At 31.4% G+C, this 10,793-nt stretch overlaps 1 protein-coding gene across 1 annotated transcript; it reads left to right on the top strand.

The window, feature by feature from the left end:
* The first annotated feature begins 553 nt into the window (after positions 1-553).
* On the top strand, positions 554-9,650 carry LOC133674530 (aldehyde dehydrogenase family 2 member C4-like). Its single transcript, XM_062095691.1, has 9 exons — positions 554-1,033; positions 2,044-2,186; positions 7,146-7,529; positions 7,688-7,777; positions 7,908-8,081; positions 8,209-8,346; positions 8,502-8,639; positions 8,727-8,788; positions 9,072-9,650. The coding sequence occupies exons 1-9, from the start codon at positions 931-933 to the stop codon at positions 9,343-9,345; spliced, it is 1,506 nt and encodes a 501-aa protein (XP_061951675.1). The 5' UTR covers positions 554-930; the 3' UTR covers positions 9,346-9,650.
* The last annotated feature ends 1,143 nt before the right edge of the window (positions 9,651-10,793 follow it).

Here is a 10,793-nt window from a genome sequence, read left to right as displayed (position 1 = left end):
GGCAAAGATGAGAACTTTTATATTGTGATGTGTGCCTGAGAGGGATAGACATTGACGAAAAAAGTAGGAATCTTATAAGGAGACAAGGTGGGAGAGATAGTTATTAGTGTGAAATGATAGCCTTTTTAGATATCAAATGAGATAGGTTAAGGGATTTTTCACTATGATATGTGTCTAAAGTGTAGACCCATATTCATGTGTGGCTTGATGAGTGAGAGAGTGGGTGAGATACAAAGAGAGTTTAATTAGGTTCATTTGAAGAGGGTTCAGTGGGGCTTTCTTGAAAGAGAGTTCAGGTAGTCTATATATTTCTTTCTTTTTTTCCTTTTTTTTTGGGCTTCAATAGAATATTTTTCATCTTTTTTTTTTCTTTCTCCTTTCTCCCCTCCTCGTGGCTTTGGTTGGGCCATTGAAAGTTTAGTTGGGCTACTAAATCTAGATTGGATGTGACATTATTTTTTTTTTTTTTGCATCATCCAACTAAATATTAATACTTAACAAAAAAAAAAAGTGCCTAAAACAAGTAAAACTTCCCGTTACGTGGGGAAGCATAGAGATGGCGATAAGCACGAAGGAGGAAAGAGTGTAGAAGGATTTTGAGAGTTGAGTCTAGAGACAAGAATTGAGAAGAGAGAAGCACGTAAAATGAAGAAAAAACAGACATAGCTTAGATGAAGAGAGAAAAGCGGCATGGGTAAGGGGAGATAAAGAGAGTTGACTAATATTTTGATTTTATTATTCAATACTCTTTTAAAATACTAAATATTTTTTTTTAGTAAACACACCTATTGTTGCAACTAATGGCCAACGCACACATGATATCTAGCGGCAGCCCTCCTCTACCTTCCATAAATATGGCCTCCCATTTTGTGTTGAAATCACCGAATCTGTAACATAGAATTACTTCTGGGTGGCGAGAGAGAGAGAGAGATGGGTAGTTATATCGAAGAAAACTCTGCTTCTCCAGTCAAACTGCCAACGATAAAGTTCACCAAGCTATTCATCAATGGAGAATTTGTAGATTCAGTTTCAGGTTTGTTTCTGTACCTCTCTATCTTTCCCAATCGTACTGAATCAGTCCTACGCGCACACACGAGTATTTCTTGCCTGATTCATTCACCTAACCTTTTCACCGGTACCATTTATGATGGAATTTTCGTCGTGTCCTCTTTCCAAAATCAACATCTTCGCTATAGGCCTTCTCTTTCTTTATGTTTTATCATGAACAACAAGCTAATTAATATATCTGTTCATCGTCCCTGTCTTTGGCACCCCATCGAGCACGATCGATTCGGTGTTAGCTTATGTTGTTTGTCTATCTAAGGTGATTTTAGCTATGAAAAAAGATGTGTCGACATGAAAATCACAGCTTTTCTCACCATAGACTCTCTCAAGGAAAGAAAAAATCCAATCGAAAAATGAAACAATTTTCCTCACTCTATCACTACAAAATGGCAGCGGCTGGAAAATATTATCGTCATTTCATTTACTGATTCCATCTGGGCTGGGCTAAATGTTACTGTCAGTTTCTTTGTAGACAGCTATTTGTGTCTGTACAATGTAACTTACCTGAGAACATTATCTTATTTGACGAATTTTTTAATTTTTATTTTGTACTTGAAATTTGTTTATTAAAAAGGAGGAAATATCTATTTTATAAAATATTTGTTAAATAAAAGTCTTGAATCATGGTGCGAATAAATTTTACATAATGCGACTCATGATGGCCTGCACAATAATCATATAATATAAAAGGGGCAGCAAGAACTTATTAAAAAAATATGGATTGCTTGTCAGTTTGTGTATAGTTGCTCTAATTTTTTGTTGTCGAATAATTGATTTAACAATGCATGATATTTTATAATATAAACTTTCGTGTTCACTGACGCACAGTGAATAAGACAGCTTATATTATAAAGTACAATTAACACTGGTAAGAATATTTTATTTTCTAATTTTTCAAAATTATGTTAACCTTGATCGACTACGTTTCTGGTGGTGAAAAGGTGTTTTTTTTTTTTTAATTTAAATACAATTTTCCAGGTAAAACTTTCGAGACGATCGACCCAAGAACAGGAGAGGTTACAGCTAGAGTTGCAGAAGGAGATAAAGAGGACGTGGATTTGGCTGTCAAGGCTGCCCGCCAGGCATTTGATGACGGTCCCTGGCCTCGCATGTCTGGTGCTGTACGTAATCCTATCTAACACCTCCTCTCTCTTTTTTTCTTTTTTCTTTTTATCTAAGCTATACATTAAAAATAAAAAAAACTAAACGTTTAAAAAAATTATTAAATAAAAAATATACTATTCTAATTCGCCGTATAATTTATTCTAGCCCCTGCGGTCAGAAATTGATTGCGTGATTCGCAGTGCTTTGAGAAATTAGTGTAGAAGTAGCTTTGCCCTCCAAGCTAGTATATTGACGAATACGCTACAGTTTTCAACTCATGACATAACACGCATTTCTAAGTCATAATCTGCAGTAAGATTATACAAACAGTATAGCATAGTTCATTCACGTAAAGCAATTCTCTCATGCTTTTCTTTCCCTACATTTCAAATGTAAAAATACTGTGGGATTTATGAACAGTGAATTATATTTTTTTTTTAATCAAATAGATTATATCTATGTTTTAAACAAAACACAAATTCAATTTCATTACTAATCAATTCCTCAATGAAAATATATTCAGGTTAGTTTATGTATACGGTAATTAAGGCTATATTAATTTCTAAGTTTAATGATGTATTTTGCAAATTGGCCTAATGTATTTTAAAGGACTTAATAAATCCACCTCCAAAATCCAAATCCTAATATATTCAAGGGTGCATTATACTCTTGAATCCACCTACCCTAGCTACATGTAATTAAATAAATACCCTAGCTAGCTAAGAATTAATTATCAATATACACAAAATTAATGAGTAGCTTTACATGCATGAACTTCTATGGCAAAATACCTATATAAGATTTGACTTCTAGCTGGTGGTGACTGGTGAGATGATGCTGAAGTTGACAATATCTCTGTACATTAATGTTTGTTGCATTCCACTTTTCATCAAGGATGATAATGAAGATGATAATAATAATAAAAATTATTGTTTAACTATCACAAGAGAAATTAATATTAAAAACATATTGTTACATTAACTAGAAATTCTCATGTTCAAGTTCTTAAATGATGATGTCTGACTTAGTAATAGAAGAGGATCACAAGTAAAAAAGCTCTCGTTGGATTCCATTCTAATCACAAAAACTATGATCTTGATGTTAATGAGTTTTTAAAAAAAAAAAATTTAATTGAGATAGTTTGATTCTTTAATTATATCAAAAAAGTAGATTAAGCTTTGAAAATTCATTTTGATTTGATTATGAATTTTTAGGCTATTTAGAATTTATTTATCGTTAAAAATCAAGTTAAGAAGGTTTCTAGGATATTTGTTTGGTGGTAGTAGGTAGAAATATGTCAAAAATTAGTTTTTCAATCTAAAAACTCAACTCTTGACTTTTCAATAAATAAAGATGACCAGAAATTATTCCAGCGAACAACATATCATTTATTTAATTAAAAAAAAATACATACACTCAAGCTTGGCTAAGTCCAAGAGCACGTGGCCTTACATTACAGGTTATAGAATATAAACTAAAAAAGAAAAAGGATCTTTAATGTAATGTGATTGGAATTAAAACCAGGTTATAAACTAAGGCATCGATTGGGAACACGGCTGCGGCGGCGTTCCTAAAAAATTTGAATTTTTTTTTTACTAAAATTTAATATGATTTATACGTTTTGGATCGTTTTGATGTGCTGATGTCAAAAATAATTTTTAAAAAATAAAAAAACATCGTTGACATGCATTTTGGCATGAAAAGTTATTTAAAAAACACTCGCAACCACACTGCCGAACACGCTAAAAAGTTTTTAAAAAGGATAGATTGCAGATGAATTCGAGCGTGTTTGGCAGTGTGGTTACGGGTGCTTTTCAAATAACTTTTCGTGCCAAAATGCATGCTAACGATGTTTTTTTATTTTTTAAAAATTATTTTTGACATCAGCACATCAAAACGATAAAAAACATACAAACCATATTAAATTTTATCAAAAACAAAAAACAAAAAATTTTCAAATTTTTTGGAAACGCGGCCGCAGCCGCGTTCCCAAACGGTGCCGAAGTGGAGCGCTACAAAGCAGAGGTTTATTTGGAAATTTACAGTTTCGACATTCAAATTATGAGGCAAATGGATCTTGACACGCATTTCTAAGTCATAATCTGCAGTAAGATTATACAATTCAATCAATTTTTAGAGACTTATTTAATAATTTAAGGTTTATATATTTTTTTTTTATCGAGATTGTGTTAACCCTCACACCTACATAATAAATAGCTTCCTTTTATTGGAGAGCAATAATAATCAAATAAATTATAAAATCATTAAAACTCAAATTTAACTCGTTAAGTAAGTTATCATATATTGATGAGTAATAAAATTTAAAATGTTTAAAAATAAGAATGATATGTTAAATAATTAATTATTTTTTTAGTTTAAAACAATTTAATTTGTTACTAGCAAACCAAAGTTACCAGCAGTGTTTGACACTGCAGTTGGAAAATATTTTTAAAAAGTTTTGAAATGTTTTTAAAAAAATTAATATATTTTTAATGTTTTTATATTATTTTGATGTGCTAATATCAAAAATAATTTTTTAAAAATAAAAAATATTATTTTAATATATTTTAAAATAAAAAATATTTTAAAACAAATTAATACACGCCTTTTTAAAAGGTTTTAGCCTTTGATTTGTTTTTATTTGAAAGATCTTTTTGTTGCATGTTGATTGGAACGTACGCACACACGTGGTCCAATATATGTGAAATTGTTTCTATTTGAAACATCCTTTTCTTGCATGCTGATTGATACGGACGCACACACGTAGTCCAATATATGGTGTTGGCTAATGACACGTGGCTAATGTAAAACATGAAAATGAGGTGACACGATGAGCCACGACTCTACTCTTACTAGCGCAGCGTATATAGGTTGTCCTAAGGATCGGCACGCTTGCAGGTGATGATCTTGTTTGTACTCTAATTTTTTAATGTTAACTTTATCTAGTTTAAAATAAAGCATTAAAAAAGTGGTTGGCGTTTTAAAAATTAATTATTTTTTCAGATTTCTACTACGAATTAAAAAAATATCATTAAATTAACTATTCGAGGTAATACAATCTTTTCACAAAATTAATTAATTATCATAAAAGCATAATTAGTGATAATTTAATCTTTTAATATTTTTAGCACAATACAATAATTAAATTATGTTTAGAAATAAAAAATTTTAAATTAATATCTACGAACTTTTTGAATTTTTACTTTTTTAAAAATGATAATATAACTAAATTACTTTTAGAAACAAAAAAACTTTGAAATGATATTTAGAGATTTTTTTATATTTTAATTTTAATTATTTAGTTATTATCAAGTTAACTAAAAAATAATTTAATATTTTAATAAATATAAAATATTATTTAAAAGCTAAAAGTGTTGCAATTGCTATGGGATAAGGCAAAGATTCTTGTTATTTGTATATAAGTTTTATTTTATTATCTTATTTTTTCCAACATTGATTGTCGATTGTTAATGTTATTTTGGAGAGAGAAAGATGTGAGAGAGTGTGTGGTTTGTTGTTTCCATTACTTCTCTCTTAATCATTTCATCTTTTTTTTTTTTTTGAATTTTTTGGTTTACTGATGATATAAAGTATAGGGGAAAGTGAAAGCACCATCAATCTATATAAGAGTTTTTTTTAAAAAAAAAATTATCTCTAATTAATTTATATTTAGTAGTTCTATTTAAAAAAAAATTAACATTATGATAATTTTTAAAACTTTTTTTTAATGATATTTGTCTATTTTTCAAAGAAAAGATTTATTTATTTCTTGAGAAATTAATTTTTTTCTTAAACAAATTTCTCAATTTAAATTGTCTTTAACAGTATTTTTAATTCAAATGATTTTATTATCAATATAAAATAATATTTCACTACTAAATAATTTGGTGTGTTTAATCTAGCAATTGACAATACGACATAGTGTACGAACAAGCTATATAATTTGCTTATTTTATAACCATTTCAAATTTTAAATTGAATCTTATACATTCATGCTGACCTTTTTCATGGACAGATTTTAGGTTCATTTGTCAATTCTTCGTAACAATTTTGTTTGCTATATTCAATTTTTAAAAAAAAAGCTACTTTGTTACTACTAAATATTAATTTTAAAAAATAAAAATTAAATTAAATAAATAATACAAAAAAGCTAAAACAAGAAGACTGTTCATGTTACTATTCATAAAATCTTAGAAGACTATTCATGTCACTATCATGTTGTGTATGCTCTCAGCGTGTATATGATGTGTCATAACTTATTTTTACATTACATTAAATATCATAATTGCAAAATAAAATTTCAAGATATAGGTAAAAAGTTATTGAAAGAACAATCACCAACATTAACAAAAAAAAGAGTTTTTTTTTTTATTTGTACTATTCAAGAGGCATGTTTTTCTGCACTTTGATCCCTATAGTTTTCATACTTTTTATATCAAGCATGAAACTTTATTTATATTACATTTTAGTTCTTTATAGTTGAGAGAGGTGAGAGTAAACTCAAGGGAAAAGAGAAAAAAGAAAAAGCTTTCATTCGACTCTATTTTATCCACACAAACCATGATCTTGATGTTATTGAGTTTTTTTTTAAATAAGAAAGTTCAATTGAAGTAATTATTCATTTAATTAAAAAATAAAACATGCACTCGGCTCAAGTCCAAGAGCACGTGGCCTTACATTACAGGTTATAGAATATAAACTTGAAAAAAAATGATCTTTAATGTAATGTGATTGGAATTAAAACCAGGTTATAAACTAAAAAGTTTTTAAAATGGATAGATTGCAGATGAAGTGGAACGCTATAAAGCAGAGGTTTATCTGGAAATTTACATTTAGGACATTTAAAATATGAGGCAAATGGATTAGTAACAAATAAACAAGAACGCATATTTTTATACACAACAATTCTGTTTATGGGTTAGTGCGATGCTAACAGGAAGGATGATCTTGTTTTGTTCTTGAAATGTGACCTGCAGGAAAGAGGAAGGATTATGATGAAATACGCAGACTTAATTGATGAGCATATAGAAGAGTTAGCTGCGCTGGACGCTATTGATGCTGGGAAGTTGTTTAGCGGGGGCAAAGCTGTGGACATTCCGAATGTAGCACGTCTACTACGTTATTATGCAGGTGCAGCTGATAAAATTCATGGAGAAGTGTTGAAAATGTCACGCGAGTTTCATGGATACACGCTGCGTGAACCCATTGGTGTTGCAGGGCATATCATTCCCTGGAACTTCCCTAGCTCCATGTTCTTCATGATGTCAGCCCCAGCCTTAGCTGCCGGGTGCACCATGATTGTAAAACCAGCCGAGCAAACACCTCTTTCGGCTCTATTTTATGGTCATCTAGCCAAGCAGGTAAGCTTGGCAACCCGTTATTGTCTTTTGATGCAGAACTGTAATATTCCTCACCGGCTCTCTTATAACTCTGTAAAAAGCGAAATTGATTCTGCAGTGCCCTCATTAAAGTTCTTGGATTAATTTGCTTACGTTTATTTTATTTGATAATCAATCAGGCAGGAATGCCTGATGGAGTTATCAATGTAATAACGGGATATGGACCAACGGCTGGTGCTGCCATTGCATCTCATATGGACGTCGACAAGGTGATGTCTAGCTAGCTAGTTTGGTCACTTTATATTATTTTTTGTTTGATTTTCAAGAAACTGGAAAGGATTTTAATTATTCCGTGCGAGCTAAATGTTGAACCTTGTATCCGTGTCCTGGTCTTTTCAGGTATGTTTTACAGGGTCTACCGAAGTTGGACGGAAAATAATGCAGGCTGCAGCAACAAGCAACTTGAAACAAGTTTCACTTGAATTAGGAGGCAAATCACCTCTCCTAATTTTTGACGATGCTGATGTAGATAAAGCTGCAGATCTTGCTCTCCTTGGCATCCTGTATAACAAGGCAAACATGTTTCCCTTGCGTGCATATTTCTACATTTCTACTCAAAGATGAATTCAGATTAAAATGCAGAGTACTAACCTTTTTGCTTGGAGAGTGATAATCAACTTCCTTGCATTCATATTTCCAGGGAGAAATTTGCGTCGCGAGTTCCCGTGTTTTTGTTCAGGAAGGGATTTATGATGAATTTGTAAAGAAGTTGAAGGAGAAGGCAAAAGATTGGGTAGTTGGGGATCCTTTTGATCCAAGGTCTCGCCTAGGTCCACAGGTAGGGAATGATCATGGATCGATGCATGAGTTTCTTTTTTTGAGAATATTTAAAAAGCTCGCAAGTCCCTACTTCCCAGACGAAGGCACAAATTCGAAATGATACGTACTCTATGAACCCACCATCTGTAATATGTGTTTCATAATTATGTTCAGGTTGATAAGCAGCAGTTTGATAAAATTCTTTCGTACATCGAGCATGGAAAACGAGAAGGGGCCTCTTTGTTAACAGGTGGTAAACCTGTAGGCAAGAAGGGATATTTCATTGAGCCTACAGTTTTCACAGATGTTAAGGTAAACTTCCTGAAGTTCAATGGGTCCTTGTGATCATACATTCTTATGAACCTTCGTTTTACTAATTCTTAGCGACAAATTGCTCAGGAGGACATGATGATAGCAACAGATGAGATTTTTGGACCGGTAATGTCACTCATGAAGTTCAAGTAAGTACATTACTCGGACATTAATTTCGTCTTTCCCATGAATTAGGAAGGAAAATCCATGAAGCACTTGCTGGTAAATAATTAACTATTTCACCGGCCTTTTCTTGTTTGAGAAACAACTAAATATAAACTAGCGTACAGGTGTGATTCACGAATGAATTGCGCATCAGCTTTCAAGCAATGGCAATTTTCGACAGAATCGTCAAGAACATGCTCTTGACATCTGTTTTGTCAACACGAACGTTGTCATATTGGAACATCTTTTCTCGTGTCTTTTTTGCAGGACAATTGATGAGGCAATTAAGAAGGCAAACAACACAAAATATGGCCTTGCAGCTGGTATTGTTACCAAGAACTTGGATGTAGCTAATACTGTGTCGAGATCCATCCGCGCAGGCACCATTTGGATCAACTGCTACTTCGCGTTTGATAACGACTGCTCGTATGGAGGATACAAGATGAGTGGATTTGGAAGGCATCTTGGAATGGAAGCCCTTCATAAGTTCCTTCAGGTCAAGTCTGTTGTAACCCCCATATACAACTCTCCTTGGCTATGAATAAGATGAACGGGTGGTTCCGGTCAAGCTTCATCGGAGGAGTTACTCATGTGTCGTGTTTTCCTTCTCTTTCTAAATGAATAATTCAAAAATGTATTGTCTTTCTTCTCCGCCTCCGCGTTGTACCAAATAATATTAGTTCGGAAGGTTTCCTTCAGCGACTTCCAAACTGCGTAACAACCATTTTCTGAGAACATGCTTGGTCAACTCAGTAGTTCCTCATTTTCTAATAGCGTCAATGACTCTTTCTATCTATTTAAATCCATTTTGCCTCCTTCATCGAAGGAGGCACCTTTCCTTGGCAACCAAGTGGTGAATCCAAATTATTGCAGTGAAGTTCACCCATGACCCATCAATGTTTTTGAAGGAAGTCAGCTTTGTTATGTCTCAATCTTCTTTCTTTATTTTAATCATATGAGAAAAATTAAAATTTATCTAACTCATTAAAATTTATAAAAATTAATTTAAAAATTTTGGTGGATGGCCACCCTCACCAACGTATTGGGATATTGTATAGGGTGTATTTGACTCCATAAAAAAGATAGCTCATGCTGCATGTGTTGAGCTCATTAGGTGTAAATAAAAGAAAAAATAATGTGATTCTCCTGTACCTTTAAATATATTTTTTTTTATGTATTTGTATTGTTTTTTATATTTTTAGTATTTTAAAAAAAAAATTCAAAAATTTACTTTCGACGTGTTCGGTTTTTAACGCGCTCATTTTAAAATTATTAATCAATTTTTTTTTAAAAAAAAACTAACTTCTAATTAAAAAAAAACCTCAAACTTTAACATTGCCAACATATTGCAGATTTTTATTTCCTATATAAAAAATATTTGGTTGATGTTGATTATTAACAAAAACATCTTGTTGTTGTGCTGCCCAATGTGTTTGTAAGCACTACTCTTTGTAAACTAATAATTTAACCCTTATTTTCTCATATATTATGACATAAAATTGGTTTGAGTCCGTCTAGACAAAAATATGAGCTAATCATGATTCATGTTATATACTTCTTTTTTTATTTATTAATATGAGTGTTCGGGTTAGTTTACGCGCATATCAACTAATCTCACGGGCCCTGAAGTTAATGATCATGTAAGTTTCTAGTGACCATCATATTAACAATCACAGAGCTCAAACCTGAAACCACAGGGAAAGCAAATTTTTTGATCTCAAACTCTTATCATTGGATCACTTACTAAATAGTTTAATATTATATACTGTTACTAAATAGTTTAATATTATATACTTCTTAAATAAGCGATCAATTGCATAATGAGTTTGTTAAGTGTAAAAATTTTCAAAATCAATAACACCATAGCTATAAAAAATCCAAAATACACAATTTTTATTTATCAAAATTAATGGTTGAGAGATTATTACAATTCTAAATTGGAAAAGTAATATTAAATATAAAATTAACATAAAATAAAAATAGAATTCT

The sequence above is a fragment of the Populus nigra genome, chromosome 15, assembly GCF_951802175.1.
Source record: "Populus nigra chromosome 15, ddPopNigr1.1, whole genome shotgun sequence".
NCBI lineage: Eukaryota > Viridiplantae > Streptophyta > Magnoliopsida > Malpighiales > Salicaceae > Populus > Populus nigra.
The sequence above is the reverse complement of the archived record's forward strand: the minus strand, read 5'-3'. Positions and strand labels throughout refer to the sequence as shown.

Excerpts from the sequence above, each read along its gene's own strand:
- LOC133674530 (XM_062095691.1), top strand. The coding sequence starts at position 931 with ATGGGTAGTTATATCGAAGAAAACTCTGCTTCTCCAGTCAAACTGCCA. Across the intron at positions 7,530-7,687 it reads ATGGTCATCTAGCCAAGCAG|GCAGGAATGCCTGATGGAGT; the intron begins GTAAGCTTGGCA and ends ATAATCAATCAG. Across the intron at positions 8,640-8,726 it reads CAGTTTTCACAGATGTTAAG|GAGGACATGATGATAGCAAC; the intron begins GTAAACTTCCTG and ends CAAATTGCTCAG.